The sequence below is a fragment of the Malaclemys terrapin genome, chromosome 9 (genome assembly GCF_027887155.1).
Source record: "Malaclemys terrapin pileata isolate rMalTer1 chromosome 9, rMalTer1.hap1, whole genome shotgun sequence".
Classification (NCBI taxonomy): Eukaryota; Metazoa; Chordata; order Testudines; family Emydidae; genus Malaclemys; species Malaclemys terrapin.
This window is the reverse complement of record NC_071513.1, coordinates 56,124,523-56,149,354: the sequence shown is the minus strand read 5'-3', so window position 1 is coordinate 56,149,354 and position 24,832 is coordinate 56,124,523. Positions and strand designations below refer to the sequence as shown.

The 24,832-nt window shown below is 45.6% G+C and overlaps 2 protein-coding genes across 9 annotated transcripts in view; both read left to right on the top strand.

The window, feature by feature from the left end:
* The window catches only part of ARMC8 (armadillo repeat containing 8), a 206,968-nt gene extending 194,220 nt beyond the window's left edge, over nucleotides 1-12,748 (top strand). For all 8 annotated transcript variants that reach the window (XM_054039451.1, XM_054039456.1, XM_054039457.1 and 5 more), the window contains 3 exons: nucleotides 5,415-5,487; nucleotides 7,936-8,029; nucleotides 10,030-12,748. In XM_054039451.1, coding sequence (XP_053895426.1) covers nucleotides 5,415-5,487; nucleotides 7,936-8,029; nucleotides 10,030-10,063 — 201 coding nt within the window. In that variant the 3' untranslated portion in view covers nucleotides 10,064-12,748. The remainder of the gene's footprint in view (nucleotides 1-5,414; nucleotides 5,488-7,935; nucleotides 8,030-10,029) is intronic.
* Nucleotides 12,749-16,480: 3,732 nt separating this feature from the next.
* NME9 (NME/NM23 family member 9) overlaps nucleotides 16,481-24,832 on the top strand; it is a 38,317-nt gene continuing 29,965 nt past the window's right edge. Inside the window, exon 1 of the mRNA XM_054038811.1 lies at nucleotides 16,481-16,508. The gene's annotated coding sequence lies outside the window, so the exon portion shown is untranslated. The remainder of the gene's footprint in view (nucleotides 16,509-24,832) is intronic.

The following is a 24,832-nucleotide window of genomic DNA, read 5'->3' as shown; positions in this document are numbered from 1 at the left end:
AGCCTTACAGTGTATTAAGGTACACATGTAGCACCAGACAGTAATGGAAGGGAAGGTGTTTCCGCCTTAATTAGGTATATCTGATAAAGATTTTGATAAATGCTCCCCTTGGGGTAGGGGGAGCTTGGGGTCACAGACTCCAATCCTCCAGATCTCAGGCAGCTGCAAGAAAAGGAAGCTGCATCCTAGTAGAAGGCTAACCCATGCTTAGTGCTGTTTGGCTTCGCCCTTTCCCTAGGCAGCAAGATTTCTTCGGCTCCCAGGCCTTTCCAGCCTATTTAATGTAAATGTTTTATTGTACAAAACAAGAAGCCCCATCTTTGCATCCTGGGCACTTCTGACATTTACGTAAACAGGGTAAATCAAAAAAGAAACAGCAAACCCAAAACACAATACCAAATAACCAGCAGCACAAAGCAATAACCCAAATGCCCCATTTCCCCATGCAGGGTGGATAAAATCAATGATTTAAAAAAAAATTGATTTTTTTTATTTAAATCAGATTTTTTTGATAAAATGCTTTTTGAGGAAAAAACCTATCTAAAGATAGTTTTAATTAAGATGCATTATAGCTCAAAGATATCTCATCATGGAATAGGGATTATAAATTCTAATTCTATAGTATGAGACAATATAGTCATGTAATGTTTAAGAAAAGTTTTGTAAATGAGTTCCAATAGTTCATGGATAAGGGACCCAATATTATGGGGTTCCAGGGGCTTCTGTATAGATTATTTAGGTTAATCTTTCTATCTACCCAATGGAACTCAGTGCTCAGTCTAGAAGATATCATCAAAGATGCTTAGTTTTGCAGTTCTCAGACTGTGGATTTGTGTCTCCAGAGATAACATTCTTGTTAACAGCAAAAATGTTTTTAAATAAATGAATAATATATAGAGGTGAGAAATAACAGACCTCAACCCTATTGTCCCTCTGCAAATTTGTGTATACAGAGTCAATCCCTTACCTTTCTCTAAAAGTGCAAAGTTTCAAAAAGTTCAACGAATAGAAGATTGTTGGGGGCCGAACAGATCTGGACAATGAGAAGAAGTCTGGAGATAAATGTGAAAAGGGAGGGACAGGCAGTAGAAACAAAAGTGACACTGTTTGAGCTGCATATTCCAGAAGTCTTGAGGACTTTCTGAGTGTAGCCTTCATTGATTTGAGATCTACAATACCATTCTCTCACTAGAAGGGAAAACCTATAATGGCAGCAGGTCATAAAAGAGACCCAATTTGGGAATATTTTAATGAAGTTCCTCTATCTGTGGGTAAAAGAGGCATGCATGCAAAACGCAAACAGTGCAACAAAGAAATGCAAGACCTGGTTGCTCCAATGAAACAACATCATGAGAAGTGTTCCTTCTCACGAGGAAGCTGCATTGAAGATGATGAAAGGAACCTGTCTGAACATGCAGGATCTTCAGGTTGGTAAACTTTTTTTATTTCATACTTCTTTCTTAAGGCCTGCCTGTCTTCCTTCTGGACTAGTCTTGAATTCTCATGTTTGAGCAAAAAATATAGGAGTTACTCTATTTTAGATGCAGTTGAAATAAAAAATAAATAGCTGAAATAGGCAGATCTTCCTTTTATAATTTCACCTTTAAAGTAGTACTGAGTGTCAGTGAATGCAATGAGTAATACTAAATGAGCAGTATGGTAATAATAATTAAATAACTGCATTGACTTATTTTGTTTAGGAGAATCCATCCTCAACATACAGGATTCTGAAAACTATCCACCTTCAAGATCACCATCATTTTCTATAGTTTCAGAGTTATCTGCCAATGATAATGTTTCAGTCGCATCATGTATGTCACATAGCCACAGTATATTACCTGTAGCAAAAAGGAAAAAAAAAAAATCTCTATCATCCAGAAACAACCATAGATAAATTCGTGCTAAGAACCAGCAGATTACAAAAAGAGATAATTGATGAAAAAATTGCCCAGTTTGCTTATGCAACAAACTCTCCTTTTCGTATGACTGAGAACCCACACTTCATTAATATGATCCAGTCATTAAGACCAGGATACAGTCCACACAACAGAGCAGATGTCGCAGGCAAATTCATGGATAAAGTGTATGAAAGAGAAATTGAGCAGTTTGCAAAAGGTCTAGAGGGTGAAATTGTTAACCTGAGTCTTGATGGGTGGAGCAATGTCCACAATGATCCTGTTGTACGTGCTTGTGTGACAACAGAAGAAGGGAACGAACGAATTCCTTACAGAAACAACTGATACATTAGGAAATGCACACAACAGCAGAATACTTACAAGAAGTAGCAGTAAAAGCTATAACAAACTGAACAAAAATTCAAATGTCTAGTATGCAGCTTCGTCACAGACAATGCAAGCAGCAAATGTATCCAAGATGAGAAGAAATTTAGAAGAGTGCGCCAAGCCAATAACATACAGTTGCAGTCCTCATTTGATGCACCTCCTAGCCAAAGACTTCAGTGTTCCAGAAATAAAGGCTAATGTTGTTGAAATTGCAAAATACTTCTGTAACAACCACTTTGCAGCAGCTGCTCTGAAGAAAGTGGGAGGAACCAAGCTAACTCTCCCACAAGAAGTGCGATGGAACTCAGTAGTGGACTGTTTTGAGCACTATTTCAAGAACTGGCCTAATCTGATGACAGTTTGTAAACAAAACAGTGCAATCTATTTTTTCACAATCACAGCCAAAATTCTCAACATTGGGCTTAAGAGATGTTGAACACATGCTGAGTACCCTGAAGCCTATTTCTGTAGCCTTGAACAAAATGCAGGGAAATAGCTGTTTTATTGCTGACGCTGTTGAAATTTGGAAGGAACTGAGTGAGATCTTAAAAAGAGAAATATGCAATGGCAGAGTTAAATTACAAGCATTAAAGAAATGAATGGGACAAGCACTATCACCAGCTCATTTTCTTGCAAATATTCTCAATACTCGGTACCAAGGTCAAACCTTAACTGCTGAAGAAGAGGAGTTGGCTTATGACATGGACATCCAGCAATCATCCCTCCATAAAGCCAACTATAATAAACTTCAGAGCTAAGGGTGAACCATTCAAGAAATACATGTTTGCTGATGATGTTTTAAAGAAAGTCACACCAGTGAACTGGTGGAAGTCACCTAAGCACTTGGATTCAGAGACTGTTGAAGTGATAATCTCGCTTTTAACAGCAGTAGGCTCTTCTGCTGGTGTAGAAAGAATATTTTCTTCCTTTGGACTAATTCATTCCAAATTGAGAAATCGTTTGGGACCTGAAAAAGCAGGAAAGCTTGGTTTTCTTTTCCAGATTATGAACAAACAGGAAAATGAAGGTGAAGATGACTGAGTTAGCTGCAGAAGCCAATATTTTAAGTTTCTCATGTTGACCTGGCTGACATAGTCAATTTAACTTTTTTTTTAATTTTCATTTAACTATTTTTGTTAAAAACAATTTTAACAAAAATAAACCTGATTTTAAAAAACTTGAATGTTTAACTAAATGCTTGTTTTGTTAAAATATGATATGTTTGCTGTCGAACAAAAAAATCCAGAATACATAACATTGTTGTTTTAGTTAAATAAAACAATGTAAATGTCTGTCTGGTGGTGTTCTCCTCCTAATACAGCATGGCAAGAAAATCCTCCAAATATTAATGATTAACCTGTTGAATTGGTGATAGTTCACCTCCCAATGACTTCATAAATATCTGCTTCAGTTACCTTTGGTAAATGAAATAACCAATCATTCATTTTCTGATATAGCTGTAAAACTAATCTGAAAAGTTTTCAGAATAAATCACTGTTTAAAAATGTATAGTGTGTACCTTCTAAAAATTAAACCTACATTTCTCTCTGAGTTGTGAAGAATATGTATTAAGATTATAACAACCAACAAGAATGCATTTTTATGTAGAAATCCATGATTAAATCGAGTCTTCCTGACTAGTGATTTAAATCAAATCCACCCTGTCCCCACGTCACCCCTAGCAAGACTAGCCTTCAACAGCCCTGAAAAGAAGTGCCTTGCAGCATGGCCTGAAGAAGAACAGATTCAGGCTTGTTCGGCCCCTCAAGTATTGGCTCCGTTGCATGTCCTTTAGCTGAGGCGAGCATGGACTCCAGTGTTGGTTTGTTAACCTGCCTGTGTGGCATTAACACTGATCTGTACCCCTCTAGTTAGCATCTCATTGGGATAGATAGAGATGAGTTCATCACTTTGCTGCTTCTCTTGGGGTAGGTCAATGGTTTTCAGACTTTTTTTTGACTACTTTTAATATAGTCTGCCGCGTACCCCCATCTGAGATAGGCAGAGGCGACACGTGGGGGGGCATGTCCCTTCCCCCAGATTTCTGCCTTCCATTTAGCAACAGCTTCTAGAAGTTTTCAAACTGTGGGGAGTGAGAAATGTTCGGCGAGGGGGAGTAGCAACGCCAGGTGGCTTGGGCCAGCCCCGCACAGCAGGGCTCAGGGAGGGAGCCCCACCTGCACCCCGACTCACCTTAATGGGCTTCCAAACCTGTTTGAGTTGGGGGGTACAACAAAAAATTGTAACTCAAATGGGGAGCGCAGCGCAAAAAGTTTGGTGTCTCCACCCTTCTCAGCCTGCTCAGTTTCACACATGGAAGGGCCCTCTCAACTTGCAGTCACATGACTCCATCATGTGCTCCATGAACTCATTATTAAAGGGGCAACTGAGCCTTGGAACAGAGTGAAGGGATGTGTGTCTGAGCACCAGAACCAGCGCTTTGTTACACAACCAGTTCAGCAGAGAAATCTAAATAGACATGTTCCCCAAACACCTATTAAAGACCAGGCTAGTTGCTATAGGAATGAGGGAACACAGTCTGTGCATAGCTGTCCTTCCATTTGGTGCCTCTTGAACAACAGGCCAAGGCAGAATCAAAACAAATATTTTATAACTGTGTTGAAAACAACTTGCTGGTATCTCAAGACATAACAGAAACACAGCAGTCCTGAGGAAACCCCAGATATTAACAGGCTCATCCCAGCTGCCTAAGAGTGAGAGTCCCGAAATAGAAAGCAAGTCTGAGGAGAGCACAGTTATGCTCAGGAGCAGTGTGGCTGGTACAATCTTCCTGATGACCTATAGGCTGGACTGGACTGAACCTGATGCCAGATGGGAGAGTGGCAGCAGCAAGAGCCTCTTGACTTCATGGTTAGTGTAGTGAGTGTAACAATGTCTGCAATATGGTGAAGGTAGAATCTGTTTTGAAATCAAGGACAAAATAACTCTCCATTCAAAGAACACTGTACCTGACTGCCCTAAATAGCAGTAATGTCTTTGGTGCAGATCGTGGATGAGGAATTGCCCATGCTTTTTTACCTCAGTCCTTAAGTGAATGTTAGAAAATGTACATCTACAAAGTTTTGTGATATTTAGCTTCTGAAACTCCAAAAATTCTGTTTCTATATTCAGAGTCATTCGAATGCTAAACTTCAGCTTGCTGCCATGTTTTGCATATCTAATCTCATATGGAATGAAGAAGAAGGTAAGAGACTCTCATACTTTTATGTATTGTCTTGGACAGAAAGTATTGTCAAAACAAAATCCTCTCAAGGAAGAGAATGGCAAATGTTAGGTAGTAGTACAATGGGACTCAGTCTTGACTATGTATGCCCTATACAAACACAGTGAAATACAGTCCATGCCCCAGTGGGCTTAAGGTCTAGATGCAAGATGCAGCAAGTGATTATTATAGACAATAGGGAGGCTGGGGGAGGGAGGGCAATGAGACTAAGATCCCAGCTGGTCGCTGTGACACAGCTTAATGGTTCCTGAAGGACAACACAAATCGGGGATGCTTTGTGCACCCACATTATGGACTTCCATGACCCCATGGAAGATGGAGAATATGCGTTTATGAATGTGACTGTACAGGGTTTGCAGTAAATGAGGTATTGCCATTATCACTTAATGAAATGGGGTGGGGAGAGAATTGATTGCCATGCATTGTACTTGTGAATGACATAGCTGCTTATGCAGTGGAGGGTGGGGGCCAAGAACCTGTGAATTTATAGTATTGAGTAGATGAATGTATTGAGAAACAGTGTTTGGATACAATTTACAGGTTACACCTTATGTGTTCACCATTATTGTTTGAAATATACATTATATGATATATGGTGCAGTAACGGTAATAAAATCCATCATTAGTGGATACATGCTTCTTCCTGCAGTTTGTAATAAATTTTGCATTGGGTCATAAACCGGAAATCCCTCCCATCCCTATATTAACAACAACGAACATGGAGCCAGAAATTAACCAGGCTGAGGGGCTACTGCCTCTTGTTTCTGCTGCCAGTTGTGTGGCAGGCTGCTCCGCCAGGATGGCATCAAATAGCTCCTCTGAGTAGGGACCTAGAATGTGCTGCAAAGCTTCCTCAGGGACTGTCCCAGTTTGGTCACTTCAGCAGCCTCATCTGGTACATGATGGGTCCCCTCCAGTCCTATACTGGATTTGGGGGTGAGAAGGTCACCATCCAAGCTTAACAGACTGTCGTGAAGCATTTGTGGCTCAGTGCTTGGCACAGTATCCAGCACCCATTCAAGGTCTTTGTAAAAGGGGCAGGATGACAGCGAGTTTCCAGAGGTGCAGTTCTCATGCCTGGCTTACAGTGGTCATTTTGAGCCACTTAATCCGCTCTCTGCACTGGTTAACCGGTCAAGCGAATCCCCAGTGCTGCCAGCTTCTTTGCTATTTCCTGGTACTTGTGGTCATTCCTCGAATTCTTGCTGAAGTCAAACTGTTTGCTCACCTCGCACCACTGATTAACCAAAATCAGACTATGTTCCTGTGACCACGTAGCAGCACACTTGGCAAAGGACTTGTACATGTTGGTGGCCATTATAAACTCAGAAGAAGGTTCACTTTGCTTGCGGCTCAGCGGTCGGAATAAAATGGAAGGGTTAAATGCTGAGCAGCTGTACTTTACCTAGAGGACTGGCTTCCATTTCTTGGGAGTTGATTGGCCAGTCTTGGGATAAAAATCACAGAGAACACCATCCCATGGGAGTGTTGAATAGCATTGGTGGACTCTCAGGACTTGAGTCTGGGAGGCCCGGGCCCAAGCTGTTTCCACATTGCAGAATGATGGCATTTGGACCCAAGTCATTGCAGGGCCTGGGCTCAAACCCTTCACCCCTGTAGGGTCCTGGGCTTGGGCCCAGATCAGACAGAATTATGTGTTAGACAGGAAGGGTGTTTGGGCTTGAGCCTGAGTCTAAGCTCGGGCTTACATTGCAGTTTAGACATATCCTGTGAATCAGGAGTTGGAAGGCCATGGAGTTGCAGAGCAGGAGATGGGAGCAGTGCTAGGGAGGGGGTGGTGTGAGTGGAAATGGCGTTGGGGGAGAATGACTCTTAGATTGGTGGTTACATTCTCTAAATCTGCTGTGGTGTTCCTCAACAAGGAGACTTATTTTTGTAGTTTGATCTCCCACTCTCCTGCTGAGTAATTTGCGAATGTGGAGCATCAGGAACAAATCTCACTTCAGCATGTAAAACTTCACGCTGTATTTCCAGCATTCTGATTTCCTGTATTAGCTTGTGTTGTACTCTGAGTGCTAGAAGTTTCTCTGTAACCAGTTTTTAGCTAAATACACCCAGTATCAGAGACAGAGTTGGAAAGGAAGAAGCCAGTCAGAATCAAACTCCTTACTTTATAATAAAATCTCTTAAGATTCTTGCCTTTTAATTTTCTCTCATTTATTCATGTGAAAAAATTGAAGGGAAAAAAATTTAGTAGCTTCTTCCAAAAGGAAAAGACAGAGCAGCCATAGGTTAAGTAGACTTAAAGGGCTTCTTAGCACAGCATTTTATTTGCATCCACATATTATATCCCCTCATAGTACATGCCTGTCTCCAATTCTTTTTTATAATTTTTAATACATCACTTGTTTGATGTTATCCCCTATAATTGTGATTTATTTTTTTTAGGTTCACAAGAACGCCAAGATAAACTACGAGATATAGGAATAGTAGATATTCTACACAAACTGAGTCAGTCATCAGATCCAAATCTTTGTGACAAGTAAGTATAAAAGAACTCCCAAAATAGAGATCAGAGGGAATTCTGTGCTTTTTAAAAAAAAAATCTTGTTTTGAAAGCATTTGGATTACAGAAAAATCCATGAGACAGTGCTGCATGCAGAAGACAGGCCCTTTACATTGATGAGTCCTGCCACATATGAATAAAATATGATATTCATCTTATTTGAAGAATGCTTGCTAAGTAGGATTTATGACAAGTCCTAAGGCAGGACAGACACCAAGATGGTTATCCACTCATACATCATCTCCCTCCTCAAAAACAGCAGTACATGTTGACACAACATTAGCACTTTTCCAGGTCTCCGGAACTTTTCCAGTATTCCATGTTTTACTAAAAATTAAGGAGGTTTCAGGATCCTCAACTAATTTTTTTTTTTTTTTTTTAAATCTTGAATATAATTTATCCAGTCTTGCAGACTTAATGTGTAACTTTAGTAGTATGCAGTGTTGTAGCCATGTCAGTCCCAGGATATTAGAGAGACATGGTGGGTGAGGTAATATCTTTTATTGGATGAACTTCTGTTTGGTGAGACAAGCTTTAAACCTTACACAGAGCTCTTCTTCAGGTCTGGGAAAGGTACTTAGTGTCACAGCTAAACACAAGGTGGAACAGTTTGTTTAGCATAAGTAGTTACATATTTCAAGGGACCATTTAAATACAGCCAAGTTCAAAGTTATACATCTAGGAACAGGGCCGGCTCTAGGTTTTTTGCCACCCCAAGCAAAAAAATTTTTGGCTGCCCCCCACCTGAGCCCTGGGCTCTCACCCCCCCCCACCACCACCAGTGCCCTCCCCCACCCGCATGCCCTGCTGCCCCAGCCCTGGGTTCCCCCCCACCAGTGCTGACTCTGCCTGCTCCCCCCTCGCCTCCAGCCGGTCCGGCACTGGCAGTGTCGGGGTAAGCAGCGGGGCTCCCAGGCCGCGCCTCAGCCCAGGGTCGCCTCCAGGACCGGCTGGGACCTAGGAGGGCAGAGCCGGGGGACCGCCCTGGCAGAGGGCTGAGGAGCCGGGGCAGGGCAGCCCCAGACGGAGCGGAGCCCCGGAAAGCAGGACGCTGGCCCCGCATGGAAGCGCCCCGCCCTCTATGGCCCCGCTGCTGCTGTTGCTTCTGGCCGCCCTGCTGCAGTCCCTGGGCGGCTCGGGCCGCTTCGCCCAGCCCCGGCTGCAGCGCTGGGGGGCGGCCGCCCTGCGGCACGTGCAAGTGGCTCCGTGTGCCCCGCGGGGCGGCCCCCAGCCCAAGTGTCCGCCTGCTTGGAGTCTGCCCGGCCCAGCCACAAGGTGCGGGCGCTGCTCCCCCACGGCATGAACTGCAGCGGCCCTAGGGCGCCCCCGGGCACAACGTGCTGCTGCTGCCAGGGCCGTCTCTAGGCTTTTGCCGCCCAAAGCGCAAAACAAAAAAAAAAAAGGTTGCTGGAATGCTGCCCCTGAAAATGTGCCGCCCCAAGCACGTGCTTGGTTTGCTGGTGCCTAGAACCGGCCTTGTCTAGGAACAAGGAATGCAGCCCAAACCTACAGAATGGGGCATTGTTTCCTGGAAAGCAATGGCTCTGAAAAGGATCTATGAGTGAGAGTGGACAGACAACTCAGTATGAGCTACTAGTGCAATCCTGGAGCAAAGAGGACTTATGCACTCCTTCCATGTTGTCATATTCTGGGGTGCAATCCAGACCAGTGGATTAGATCTGGTTTAATGACTGTTTGGCACTACTCATTGCTCATGTAGCATAAAAGAGTTTTCCTCCTAGCCGAAGAAAACAGCACAAATGGCATTAGGGTCTACTTTTGCTGAGAAACTTCAGGCTTTGCCATCTTAACGTATTAATAGTTTAGCCTTTTATTGCCACACTAACAGTTCCTCCCTCACACACTAGCCTTGTGCACAAAATGTCATCTGGGATAAATGTTAACCATGAATCTCCAGTGGGTGTTTGTTTTTTGAAGTCCAGATTCAATGGCTAATGGAATATTTGTGATTTCAGGGCGAAGACAGCACTCCAGCAGTATCTTGCATGATCAAAGACTAAGTGAATCTTTGGACACCCCTCGTGTGTTTAAGGACTAAAAGGAAATAGCCTCAACTGATTCCTTATATTTGCACAAGTCACCTTGGGCTGCATTTCTCTCAGGTGCAGGGAGCTGCTTTGCAGAAACAGTTTAGGTGATCAGGTCTCCAATGCACTTGAACTTTCTTGAGGTAGTTCTTTACTCAGAGGACTATTGTGGGGGGGTTTATTTTTGTGTTTTTTCCTGAGCTACCTGGACTCTCTAATAGAACAATCAATCATCATTTTATTTTGGGCCTATAATTTTCTGCTTTTGCTGCAGCCTGCGTGTGTGTTTGGGTGTATGTGTGAGTGTGATACCTCAGAATTTTGTTTTCCTTTTTTGTGTGAAAATCTTTTTCTACACATTTTCAAGGGTTAACCATTGTTTGCTGTATGAATACTTTAATGAATTATATACAGTTTGAATGAAATGTTATTTAAAAAAACACACTGTATCCCATAAAGTTTATTTTGAATTTTGAACAGGTGAATGTTTTTAAGTAAAACATATGCATTTCTGAACCTAAGCTTAACTTATATTCCTTTTTGAAGAGAAAAATTGAGGAATACAGTAGACTCAAATAACAGCCAGCACATTCTGTGCTATGAAAAAATCTAAGAGATAGCATTTTACTGCCCCACAGTCAACAGGTACTGATGTCATTTTCAGCTCAGTAGAATGGGTCAAAATGATTGTTTGGGGTTTTTTAATGTTTAGAAGACAAGGGTGGACTCTCACTCTCACCAATTGTATAACTGTTCTGTTGATCTTCTGCCAAAAAGAAATATGTGGATGTAATATCAGCACTGGCTTGGGGGAATGAGCCGATTGCTGTGAAATCCAAGATCTTGCTGAGATTATTGCTGAAAGATTGGCTTGTCTCAGTGATAAGGAACACCAGCTGACTGTGACACCAAGATACATCAAACAGGTAGCACGTTGCAAGACTTGTACTTTCAAGATACCAAAAGGACCTGGCAAGTTATGGCTTAAGGGACTTGTTTGGTCATACAGATCAGTTCACTGCTATATAAATATTTCTCCATAATATTAGCTGAATAGGTTAGATTGCAGGAGAATGGACACGTTATTAGAAAATTATCTCCCAGTGACATTGCTATAATAATAGCAATATATATACAGACATATCCAGGAATTCATATACATGGATAATAGCCCAGATTTTACTGCATTTAAAGGATCAGGTTATCAAAACCTGGCCTTTGTCTGTGTGCCTACAATTTGTGGGCACCTAAAATGGTGGCTTTAGTTATTTGTAGAAACAGCATTTACCTTCCTCATTGCAGTCAGATATTTGGACTACTAAATGACTGACATTATGCCTGTAATTAAATTGTGGTGAAATATTGTATCTGCAAGAATTCATATCCACTCAATTGTGGGCAGAAAAAGGGAAAACCATTTAAGATTATGCTGAAAATCAGACCCTACATTATTACTGAATTCAGCTTCAGGAGTTAAATGTGTGTAGAAAGAAGTGAGTGCAGCAAGAAGCTCTCCCAGACTGCAATTCAGGGTTTCTACTTTCCTCCTGCAGTACATTTACCATCTGCTTTCTGGTTTTCAGTTTAGGGAATGGCATTAATAGAGTCAAAATCCTCACACTCTATGTCTACTTAGCACTAAAGGGCAAACTGAAGAATTCAACTCTACCTTAAAAAAACTCCTTTTGCAGTTTGAGCTTCAGGTCAAGAGGATAGGACTGTAACTTGACTAATCGGTTTTCACAAATGTAATCTCAAACTTTTATCCTTTATTTCTAAGCAGTGTCAGGTTATAATTGCCTTACTTTTCTAGTAGTCCTATTAATTTAAAGGAAACTATTTGTGTGAGCAAAAGGCGATCACAGTTTGGCCCAGAGTTTGAATGTTATGTATTGTAAAACTGTTACCATTTGGTTGCAAAGGAAAATACAATTTTATATAAGTTTAATGTAATTGTTTTCCCACTCTGAAAATCATATAAAAGTGAGCACTTAACACTTTTTTCCAATGTGGACATGGCAATAAGTGAGTGGCCATTTCTTATTATTGCTACAAGTCTTTGGTAATGGGTCTGCACAGAGAGGCAAGTATGAATATGTGAGAACCTGATAAATATCTAGTATCTCAGAAATAAAAGCCTTATTTAAAAAGTAAAATGAACCATAGTTTTGGTAGCACTGAGAAAACACTTCCTTGGTCAAACTTTATATACACGTGGGGACTAAATTTTCAAAATAGCCTGAGCTTGAACTCTAAATTTACACTCCTGATATTTTGTGCGCACATTTTCATGTGCTCAAGTTTTTGCATGCCCCTCTACTCACATCTGCAAATCAGAGTTTGTGTTAAAAAAATTGGATGACTAAAATTGTACACAAAAGTGTGCAAATTTAGGTGTGCATGTTTAGAGACTTTTTTTTTAAATGTGGCCCTAAATGTACCAGAAAACTTAAAAATAATGCTCAGACAATCTGGATACTGCATGGGGGAAAAAGTCAACCTTTTCCATAATATCAAGCTGATAGGTCAAATGTCCAATGAAATAACATTTTTACATTCAGTTAAGCTTTGTGAATAATTTTTGATGTTGCTGTAGGTATGTACAAATAGAAAACATAAATACTGTAAATAAATAAAAAGTACTTTACCAGAATACTTTGCTTCTACTGAACTTTATGAAGAAAATATGTATTTAAAATCTTGACTCAATGTTTTTTGCTCTACAAACTTTCAGATTTTAGTTGGAGATTTATACAACATAGAGAGGACAACAGAAAATAATCCTGTACAAATTAGTCAAACCCTACTGGCTTTACTCAGGTAAGGCGTCCCCATAAGACAAGGGATCCCTTGCAAGAGTAAGACCAGCAGGATTTGTTCCATCATGGTTTTTCTTCTGCCTTTAATACTGCATCACACTCTTTCTTCTGGGTCTCCCCCTTCACAGTCGTCCCTAATTCCAATCATGTATTTATACAATAATAATGAATTAAGCCAGGTGAGCAACTCAGTCAATCATGGAAATTGTTTTATTTGATTTGTGGCCCTTTTCTGTTTTCCACAAATATTTTATGTCCCGATCTTTCAGCTCCATCCAGCTGGCTGGTCATTGCTCCTGTGTAAAGTGCCACTGAAGTTAATGTGGCTGTGGGTGGAACAGGTGTCGAGACACATGGGTGGAGGTGTAGAAGTGGGGTCCTTGCAAACACATTCACAAGCAGGATTGTTCGTAAGTCACCATGAATTTTAAACCTATATTAGAGAATATTTGCAGAAATCAAATTTTGAACTTTTAAGTTGAGTGTTTGTATCCAAATCTGATTGTTACACTTTACCTGTCAGGGAATAGAAACAGCATAGTGTGACACATCTGTCCAATCAAAGCTAACCAACATGCCATTTGTTATAAATACAGCATGCAGTGTTGTAGCCATGTCAGTCCCAGGATATTAGAGAGACAAGGTGGGTGAGCTACGTTCTCTCTAAGGTGCACAGCTGTGCAGAAAGCCACAAAGGGCCGTGCAGGCATGCACACTGCACTCGGGGGCATGGGGGGTGTTGATGGGGGAGCTTGGGGTGTGCAGGGCTGCGGCAACTCCCACAGCCCCGGGCCTGTGGTGCAGCAGGGCCAGACACCTCTCCCCCTCCCAGCCCCAGGGCTGTGGTGTGGCGGGACCAGACGTCCCACACACACAGCCGCAGGGCCAGACACCTCCCCAGCCCCGGGGCTGATGCAGGGAGTCCTCTCTCCCTGCTGCAGCCCTGGGCAACCTGAATCCCAAACCTCCCAGCCCTCACCCCCCCGCACACCAACCCTAGCCCTGAGCCCCCTCCCGTACCCCAAACCCCTCATCCCCAGCCACACCCCAGAGCCCGCACTCCAGCCAGAGCCCTCACCCCCCCACACACACACACCCTCTGCCCCAGCCCTGAGCCCCACCTCACACTTCGAACCTCTCAGCCCCACCCTCCCACATCACCTCCATATTGGTGCACATAACAAAATTCATTCTGCACATGAATGGGAAAAATTAGAGGGAACATTGTGGGTGAGGTAATATTTTTTATTGGACCAGCTTCCGTTGCTGTGCTAGATAAACTTTCCAACTACACAGAGCTCTTCAGGTCTGTGAAAAGTACTCGGTGTCACAGTTAAATACAAAATCAAACGGATAATTTAGCATAAGCAGTTAACCTTATATAGTCCTTTAGAATATGTGCTAAGTGGCCCATTAATACCCCTAGTCATGGACAAAAACAGGGGTTGGGGGTTACAGATTGTTGTAATAAGCTATAAATCCAGTGTCTAGTACAGAGGGGGGCAAACTATGGCCCGTGGGCCACATCCGACCTGCAGGAAACTTCCCTCTGGTCCCCGAGCTCCTGCCAGGGAGCGGGGTCAGGACAGGCTTGTAGAGGAGCCAGCCCAATTCCCCTGCAGCGCAGTGAACAGGGTGGAGGCTAGCCCCTGGCCCCTCCCCTTCTGCCTCCCTTACAGTCACAGTTCCCCCAGCGCCTTGGCAGCGTGGCTGCAGCTCCAGCCAGGCGACACAGCTATAGCACCACCAGACCTGGTGCTCCAGCGCGGCGTGGGCAGGGAGCAGGGGGAGTTCTGGGGAGGCAGTCAAGGGGCCTGGGCTCTGCTGCCCGGGACAGGGGCAGAGCAAGCCACGGTCCCTCTCCACCCCCAGCATGCTTGGCCCCTGTCCCCAGCAGCCAAGCCCAGACAGGGAGTGAGCCCTCCCCGATTGCAAGGGAGAGCAGCCAAATGAGCAGGGGAAACACACAGGAAAAGGACTGAGCCCCCGTTTCCCCCCACCCCACAGGTAACATGGGGCGAGGAGAGCAGGGAGGGTTGGATAGGGGGCAGGGGTGGCAGTCGGGGTGGGGAGCAGGGGAGATTGGATAGGGGATGGGCATCTTGGGGGGATGGTCAGGGGACAGAGAGCAGGGGGGATTGGATAGGATGCAGGAGTCAGGGGTGGGGAGCAGGGGGGGGTTGAGGTTCCAGGGGGCTGGATAGGGAGCGGTGGCCAGGCCATGCCTTGCTGTTTGGGGAGGCATAGTCTCCCCCAGCCTTCCCTACCCGGCCCTCCATACAGTTTCTGTAGCCGATATGGCCATAGGGCCAAAAAGTTTGCCCACCCTGGTCTAATGTCTAGCAAAGACATTGTAAATACTGAATAGTCACAGTGAGTTGCTCCTGCACTACCAATTCGCAGAAATACTATGAATAACAAATTCAGAGAAAACATAGGTACGCATGACTTGCCAGACTACATCAGACCCAGGGCCTCTGTAGTCCAGCACCCTACTTCTAACAGTGCAGGACTAACTCCTTCAGAGGAAAGTGCAAGAAACTGGGCATGAACTGGGCAATTACGGATAATCTGTTCATAGGGGAATTTCCTTCCTATCCCTCTACAGATGGAGGTGGTGGTTTAGCCCTTTTCCAAAACTCATGCCTGTTTTTTAATGCTTACAATTCTAAATCTGGATGGTTTCCTAAGCCATGTAAATTTTAAATCCTTTTTTATCCTGCTAAGCTCTTGGTCACCTTGTGGCTATGAATTCCATTGGCATTCCATCATAAACTGCCTGTGGTCAATTTGCAAATATGCTGACTTCACCAAATAACTCTGTGTCTGATTCAGTCTAGAAATGAGTTTGGGTATATCAGTTCAAATCGCAGTGGACAAGTGACACCATCACCCAAACTCCACTTCTAGTCTCATGGACTGCTGACAATGTAGGTGTTAGTGTCAACATTGAGCCCAAGAACATGAATATAACAGACTTCCTCTCTCTCTCTCTCTCTCTCTTTTTTAAGGTTGCTTGTTCTGTTGGGAATAGATAGGTTTCTTATTGGGTTTTTCCCCCTCTTTTTAAAAATGGCCACTCTCCTCCCACTAGCATTAAACCCAGGTTGCCTTAGACAGCTTGGACTGGCTTACATGGTTACAGGAAAATTTCCTGACCCTTTTAGGCCCCAAAGTCTCCTCCAAGCAGTTCCCAACAGAATTCTTGGATTCCAAAGCCAAAAGGGACCACAGCTGGCAGGCCCCAGCTGGACAGGGTGGTGTGTGGGGGTGTATGGGGCTGGAGGCATGTGGGGTTGCGGGTATGTAGGGGAAGATGGGGGTATGTGGTGTGGGGCGAATAAGTGTATGTAGGAGAGATTGGGGGTGGAGTGTATAGCTGTTGGTGTATATGGGGCGTGGGGTGGGATGTGTATGGGTTGTTACGCGGGAGGGGGTTATAGAGAAGGGGGTGGGGGTGGGACGTGGAGTGGGACGGGCTGTGGGACGGGGCGGGTCTCCCGAGTCACTTGTGCATTGGTTCGGTCACTGGGGAGACCGTTGCCGGGAAACGCGGTGTCAGAAGCCCCGCGGGTTGTGCTGCTGCAGGTATCGGCGGGGGAGGGGGCGGGATCTGGGTCCCTTGTTTGGCTCCGTGGACCTAGAGTCAGGAAGCCCCTAGAGCTCCCCTCCGGCTCACGCCTCCCGAACCTCAGGTACTCCCCGCTCCCTAGAGCCCCCTTTCCCGGTATCCTCGGCTCGGCCCCCCACCCGTCCCCTAGAGCCTCCCCCAGGTACCCCGGGCCCCCCGCCCCCTAGAGCCCTCTGTTAACCCGGTCCTCCCACACTTAGAGCCTCTCTTCCCCCTTCCCCCCCCCGAGTTCCCTGGTAACCCGGCCACCCTGCCCCCTGGAGCTCCCCCACCCCAGGTACCCCCGCCCCTGAGTCCCCTGGTAACTTGCTCCCTAGAGCTCCCAACCCCAAGTATCCCCTGCCACCGAGAAGTTAGAAACCCCTGGTAACCTGCCCCCCCCCATCCCCTAGAGCTCTCCTCACATCCCCTAGAGGCCTCCTCCCGGGTATCCCTGGCTTAACCCCCTGCCCCCTAGAGTCCCCTGGTAACCCAGCCCCCCGCCCCTTAGAGCCCTCCTTCCTGGCTTGGCTCCCCACCCCTTAGTGACCCAGCCCCCCCTGCCCTCTAGAGCCCCCCCACACCAGGTACCCTTAGTCCCCTGCCTCCTAGAGCCCCCTTCCTGGTATTCCCAGCTGAGCCCCCCCCACCCCAGGTCCCCCATTCCCTAGTAACCCACCCCCACCTCCTAGAGCCCCCCAGACCCGGTCCCTCCACCCCCTAGAGTCCTCTGGTAACCCGGCCACCTGCTCCCAAGAACCTCCCAGACCCAGCCTCTTGCCCCCTAGTACCTCCAGCCCTGGTACCCCATCCCCTAGACCCCACTGATAACCCACACCCCCTAGATCCCCCAACTCTCGTATCCCTGGCCTGGCCCCTGCCCCCTAGAGCCATCTTGGCCCTGGTACCTCAGCCCCTCTGCCCCTAGAGCCCTCAGTAACCTGGCCCCCCAGCCCTGGTATGCCCAGCTCCCTCCGCTCCCTAGAGTCCCCCCCCCCAGCCCAGGTACCAGGCCCCCAGTCTGGTATCCCTGGACCCCCCTGGGCTCCCTCGAGCTCCCTCTGCCCCAGTACCCCAGCCCCTCCTGCTCCCTAGAGTCCCCCACCCCTGGAAGTCCTGGTCCTCTCTCCTCTCGTGGTCCACAGTCCTCGCTGCTACCCCTAGCCCCCTCTCCCCCTAGCCCTGATGCCCCCTGGCCTTCCCTAGGCCTGGTCACCCCTCCCCTCTCCGCTGTGTTAGCTAGGATGTGGACAGCCCTGCTCCCTTACTCCCCCCCACTGCATTAGATAGGATGGGGAGGCCTGTACCCTCGCCCCCACCTCCGCATTAGGATGGGGGGCCCTGTGACCTCGCCGTCGCCCGCCCCACTTTGTTAAGAACTAACAGAAAGTGACAAGCGAGGAGCCTTTCCTTCCTTTCCACCCAGACAGTCACACCTACCGCCACTGCACACCCCTGCTGATTGCACTCTGCGCCAACACGAGCTCAGGTCGGTTCAATGAGACCTTAGTGGCTGGGTGAGTGGGACAAGTGTTGCCCCAATGTAAAACAAGTAAATTCGGGGTTCCATCATAGATGGGGCGATCCCTCAGGATGAGGACACACACTGCATGTGTAGTCTGAGCTGCGTCCTTTTGTCAGTGCTATCCAGTCTTGATCTGGGAGCAGAGTGCTCCGTCACTTGGTGCCATCTCTCTACTTTCTCCCAGGGCCAGGCACAGTTTTTCCTCCTTACTCGCTGATGAGGTAGACTGGGTGGTTCCTGATGGTTTGAGGAAATATTTTTCGTGCACTTGGTGGTATTTGGGACATTGGAGTAGAACATGTTTCTCTGTCTCAATCTCTGCTCTGTCCCCTTGACTGCAAAGTTGCTGCTCTCTGCTTTGGACTTCCCAGTCTCACCTCCAGCATGTGGTCACTGATTCTGTACCTAAGAGCGAAAGTTGGCTGTCATTTTGCAAAAGGTCACCTGCGAGGTCTCTGCTCATGAGAGTTCTGTACAGGGAGCTGTCCCAGTCCCCTTTGTTGCTGATTTGATCTGTTCTTTCCAGTGCCTCATAGATTGGTGTTGCAGGGGCTGGGCTGACATCTTGAGCTCCTCTGCTGGTTGGAGGTGGGAGCTGTTGAGCACGGAGCAATGATGTGTGAGGATGGATATTTTCATTTGGATTTAGTTTTTGACTCTTTTACTTTGTGCAGATTGGAGCATTTGCTACTTTGATTGAGGTGGCACCAGAAGTTGAATGTGCTTGTCTTTATGTTGATGAGCAGGGGGAGCCTGCCCAGTGGGGCTCAGTAGCCACAGAGGACTTGCAGACCTACAGAGGCAGGGCTTCTGCTGGGGTTTTATTCCAGTGACCCTAGAGCAGGGGTTCTCAAACTTCATTGCACTGTGACCCCCTTCTGACAACAAAAATTACTTCACAACCCCAGGAGGGGAGACCAAAGTCTGAGTCCGCCCAAGCCCCACTTCCCTGGGTGGAGGGCCAAAGTCCGAGACCCACCGCTCCAGGCAGGAGGGCCAAAGCTGAAACTCAAGGGTTTCAGCCCCAGGCAGGGGGCCTGAAACTTGAGTCCTGCCACCCAGGGCTGAAGCCCTCGGGCTTTGGCTTTGGCCCTGCGTAGTGGGGCTCAGGCTTCAGCCCCAGGCCCCAGCAAGTCTAAGCCAGCCCTGGTTACCCCATTCAAAGGGGGTCGGGACCCACAGTTTGAGAACCACTGCCATAGGGTGTGGTTGAAGTCAGGCCCTAGAGTTCACTCCCATATAGTAGAATGGGTTGGATTCTGATGCCAGATATGTAATAAAATTTTACTCTGTTTTGGTTGCTTCTGGGCTGTTCCTGAAATGTCCTGATGTTTGTTCCAAGCAGCAGGTTTCTAGAAAGTGTCAGTTTCTCCATAGACCAGTGTAGGTGCCAGTGTGATCAGTCATCAGCACCCAGCAGGCACTTGATCTCTGAGTTATTTTGTAGGAGACTCAGATTCTGGGGACGGTTCCAGTGAGGCTGGTGAGCCAGATTGAAGAAGGCCATGCTGTTACATTCCTTTCTTACTCCCCATTCTGGCTTAAAGGTCTCCTTTCCTGTTCATTTTTATCCTGTATTTGATGGACTGGTACATGGATTTAATGAGGCCAAATGTTTTCCCTTCAATTTTAATGTTGCAGCAATTTAAATTTCAGTCCTGGGTGCCAGATTGTCACACTGTTTTGAAATCTATGAATCAGGCAAATATTGCTCTGCTTTTTGTTGTTCACATATTTGTAAATGAGAACCTGTTAGGTAAAGATGTGGTTGGCAATTCATTTATTGGGGAGAAAAACAATTTGTCTCTCACAGATTATGTTATGGCTGTTAGGTACAAACACACCAAGTTCCTCAAACTCTCCCTCTGACACACAGCCTATTGCCAAGCACATAAGTGTGCCCAAGGCCCTCATTTCCCACAGCTGTGCATGTATCTCGGCTGGTCATATGTGGTAGGGCTGCTCACCAGAGATTCAAACATTCTAAAGCCATGTTTCCACTTACAAGCTTACAGCAGCACAACTGTACCGATACAGCTGGGCCACTGTAAGATCGCTCGTATAGTCACGTTATCCCGACGGGAAAGAGCTCTCCCGTCGACATAATAAAACCAGCTCAATGAATTGTGGTAGCTGTGTCACCGGGAGAGCGTCTCTTGCCAACATAGTGCTGTGCAGGCGAGGGCTTATGCTGGCAAAACTTAAGTCACTCAGGGCAGGGCTGGCTCCGCCTTTTTGCCGCCCCAAGCGGCGAAGCGGGGGAAAAAAAAAAAAGATAAAGCCAATCGGTGGCACTTCGGAGGCAACTCAATCATGCTGCTTCATTCTTCGGTGGAAATTTGGCGGTGGGGCCTTCATTCCCTCTCTTTCTCTTCGGCGGCACTTCGGCGGCAGCTCAAAGAGGAAGAGAGGGACTGAGGGACCCACTGCCAAATTGCTGCCAAAGACCCGGACATGCCACCCCTTTCCATTGGCTGCCCCAAGCACCTGCTTCCTTTGCTGGTGCCTGGAGCCGGCCCTGACTCAGAGGGTGTTTTTTCACACCCCTGAGCAACAAATGTTTTGCAGACATAAGTGCTAGTGTACACATGGCCTAAGGCCAGAAGGGACCATTGTGATCATCTAGATTGACCTCAAGTACAGCACAGACCAAAGAGCTTTCCTACACTAATTCCTAGAGCAGATCTTTTAGAAAAACACCCAATCTTGATGTAAACATTGCCAGTGATGGAGAATCCACCATCCTTGGTAAGTTGTTCCAATGGTTAATTGCTCTCACTATTAAAAATTTACACCTTATTTCCAACAGAGGGTCCTGTGGCACCTTTGAGACTAACAGAAGTATTGGGAGCATAAGCTTTCGTGGGTAAGAACCTCACTTCTTCAGATGCAAGTAATGGAAATCTCCAGAGGCAGGTATAAACCAGTATGGAGATAACGAGGTTAGTTCAATCAGGGAGGGTGAGGTGCTCTGCTAGCAGTTGAGGTGTGAACACCAAGGGAGGAGAAACTGCTTCTGTAGTTAGATAGCCATTCACAGTCTTTGTTTAATCCTGATCTGGTGGTGTCAAATTTGCAAATGAACTGGAGCTCAGCAGTTTTTCTTTGGAGTCTGGTCCTGAAGTTTTTTTGCTGTAAGATGGCTACCTTTACATCTGCTATTGTGTGGCCAGGGAGGTTGAAGTGTTCTCCTACAGGTTTTTGTATATTGCCATTCCTGATATCTGACTTGTGTCCATTTATCCTCTTGCGTAGTGACTGTCCAGTTTGGCCAATGTACATAGCAGAGGGGCATTGCTGGCATATGATGGCATATATAACATTGGTGGACGTGCAGGTGAATGAGCCGGTGATGTTGTAGCTGATCTGGTTAGGTCCTGTGATGGTGTTGCTGGTGTAGATATGTGGGCAGAGTTGGCATCGAGGTTTGTTGCATGGGTTGGTTCCTGAGTTAGAGTTGTTATGGTGCGGTGCGTGGTTGCTGGTGAGAATATGCTTAAGGTTGGCAGATTGTCTGTGGGTGAGGACTGGCCTGCCTTCCAAGGTCTGTGAAAGTGAGGGATCATTGTCCAGGATGGGCTGTAGATCACTGATGATGCCTTGGAGAGGTTTAAGCTGAGGACAGTAGGTGATGGCCAGTGGAGTTCTGTTGGTTTCTCTTCTGGGCCTGTCTTGTAGCAGGAGGCTTCTGGGTACACGTCTGGCTCTGTTGATTTGTTTCTTTATTTCCTTGTGTGGGTATCGTAGTTTTTACAGTTTTTACAGGCAGCAGCCATTGCTTACTTGCTACCTTGAACATTCTCATGTAGACTTCTTATGTGGATTGGAGCCTCCCAAGATTCATTGTTCCTTAAGTGCTTCTTGATTGGGCACTTAATTTGCACATTTCTTTCTTAAGAAGCTGATCAAATGCTTTACAAAGGCTACTTAAAATTTAAGCCAGTACACTGCCAATATTATTAACTTCGAATACAAAAATGATACATGCATACAAATAGGATTAATAGATTTAGTAGATCATAACCTTTACTGAGATATGTTACATGGCATATGTAGCATAAAACATATTCTAGTTACGTTATATATACATTTATAAGCATATTTTTATAAAGACTTATGGGGTGCTCCGTTACAACCACTACAGCTGAAATCACTGATAATCAGGTCTAAGGCCTGGTCCACACTAACCCCCCACTTCGGACTAAGGTACGCAAATTCAGCTACGTTAATAACATATCTGAATTCGAAGTACCTTAATCCGAACTTACCGCGGGTCCAGACGCGGCAGGGAGTCTCCCCCGTCGATGCTGCGTACTCCTCTCGCCGAGCTGGAGTACCGGCATCGACGGCGAGCACTTCCGGGATCGATTTATCGCGTCTAGACCAGACGCGATAAATCGATCCCAGAACATCGATTGCCTGCCGCCGGACCCGGAGGTAAGTGTAGACGTACCCTTAGTGCTTAGACCTGCTGTGGGACAGTGTTTCTGTAGAAGAGACGGCCCAGTCTGCACTAGCAGCAAGGTTCCCCCCACTGAGAGCTCAGCTGAAATCACTGAGAGCAGAGTGGAACCTCAAGAGACCAACTCGCAGAGGTCACAGTGGCAGGTGGCAGCAGAAGGTGATGGCACAGGGCCATTGGCAACAGAGCGATGGAGTGAACGGTGGCACAACGAACAACAGTGACCAGACCAAACAGTGAGCAGCTGGAGGAACGAGCAAGGTGCCTTCTTGCCCCCACCTGGGAGGTGAACTCATGTGAAAGCACCTCTGAACTCTGAGTCTCCATTGACCAAGGACAACACCGGTGAGTGTTAATGAGGCTGTTAAGAATGCTGGAGACACAACACAGTTCATGCGAACAAACATGGCTGTGGCATCATACTTCCTATTTAAGCAAGAGATACCACATACTACAAACTGGAGGCCAATGTTAAGTGCATCGTCACTTGTTCATCCTGAAGTTGAACACTGGTTCCGAACAAGACCAGCAAATGCTCACTAGCTTTCTGCAAGTAACTCAACTGACTGGCTAGAAGCATGTGGTGCAACAGTGAAAGACTCAACAGTTGAAAAAGTGAAGAACTCTCTCACCATATTCAAAACATTTGCATACATGGCTGATGAATGCACTGATGCAAAGGGCATCAAGTATTAAGTCATTGTGTACGTTATCTTGATGTCAGTGGTAGGCCAGTAGATGCATTTCTAGATGTTCAAGTTATAGAAGACACATTGGCTGCATCTGTGACAACCCACATCTTAGAAGAGTTAAATGCTTGTCAACTGGACCCCAAATAGATGGCTGCTTGTGCATTTGATGGAGCTGCTCTGGAAGACATAGTGGAGTACAAATTTTGCTCAGAGAAAAGTGTAACCCTAATGTCTCCTATACACACTGCAGAGGCCATCTACTCCAACTAATGCTAGTACAAGCTGCAGACTCTTCAAAAGACATTTAAAAAGCTATAAATTTAATGTCTTCATTATATTCTTTTTTCAGCAAGAGTCCAAAAAGACTGAATATCTTGGAAAATATAGAAGATACACTGGGACTGAAGTTCAAATTAGCCCAATCTGGGAAAATCCTCTGGCTTTCTCATGAGCAATCCTTGGCTGTTGTCTTAAAATTACTCCAGCCATTATTACTGGCTTTGGGAAGTATCTACCAAGATGGGATGGATCTAAGTAGTGAGGCTGGTGGATTACTTTTGCTACTACATTCAGAGAAGACCATTCTCTCTCTTGTAAGTCTGCTGTTGAAACCACTTGGGTCATTAAACAATGCCGTCCAGGCATCTGCTACAACAGTAGTAAATCTTTGTCCAGCAATAGAAGCTACATTTGAATCAATCAGAGAGCTATCCATTGAAAAAGTACTGAAAGAAGCAAAAACTTCAGTCCAGAAGTTGACTAATGAAGGCATTTATATTGAATCCTTAAGTGAAGAGGACAAGAAGTGTTTAAGACAACTGAAAAAGTACACAGACTTGATTCTTAAAAATCTACAACAGTGACTTCTAGATTCTACTCAACCTCTACCTAGGTTTTACAGATCCCTGTCCTATAAAACACTGACAGTTGAGTGGAGTGAGGCACTACCATCAATGGGGCTTCCACATGCTCAGGACAGAATAGAGAATTTGAACACAGAGTGGAATATCATACGACAAATGAATGAAGATTTGACTTCAACTTCTTTTTTATCATCACTAGTGGCTTGACCCAATCTTTATGCTATGTTTCCTGGGATGAAAGAAGTAGGAATTCATCTCTTGCTACTCCCAGTCACAACAGTTACAGTTGAGTGTTCTTTTTCATCATTTAATAGAATTTTGTGTTATGAAAGAAGTCGCCTTCTGCCTGATCATGTGAATGAACTAATGAGCATATCAATTGAAGGAATGGAAGTACCAGACACAGGAGAAGCCACCAAAGATGAACACATTGCATTCAAGAAGTTCATTAACAGAGTTGCACAAAATTATAACAAGAAACCAACAAGGATGTAGATGTAGTGCTTCACAGAAGGCTTGAGTAGCCAACTTTAATTTGTGTGATGATTTTAAAACATGAGTTAAATCTAATAAAATGGTCATGAAACATTTTTCAGTTTTTACTATGATGCCATACAGCCCACCTTCACCCTCACAGTCTCACCCCTCATTGGCCCCGAATCCCTACCTCCCTGTAAATTCAAACACCCCCCCACCATTTCAATTCCTGGGGAAAACACGGCTCCTGCCTCTTTGCCAGTCAGCCCCTGACTGAGCCAGG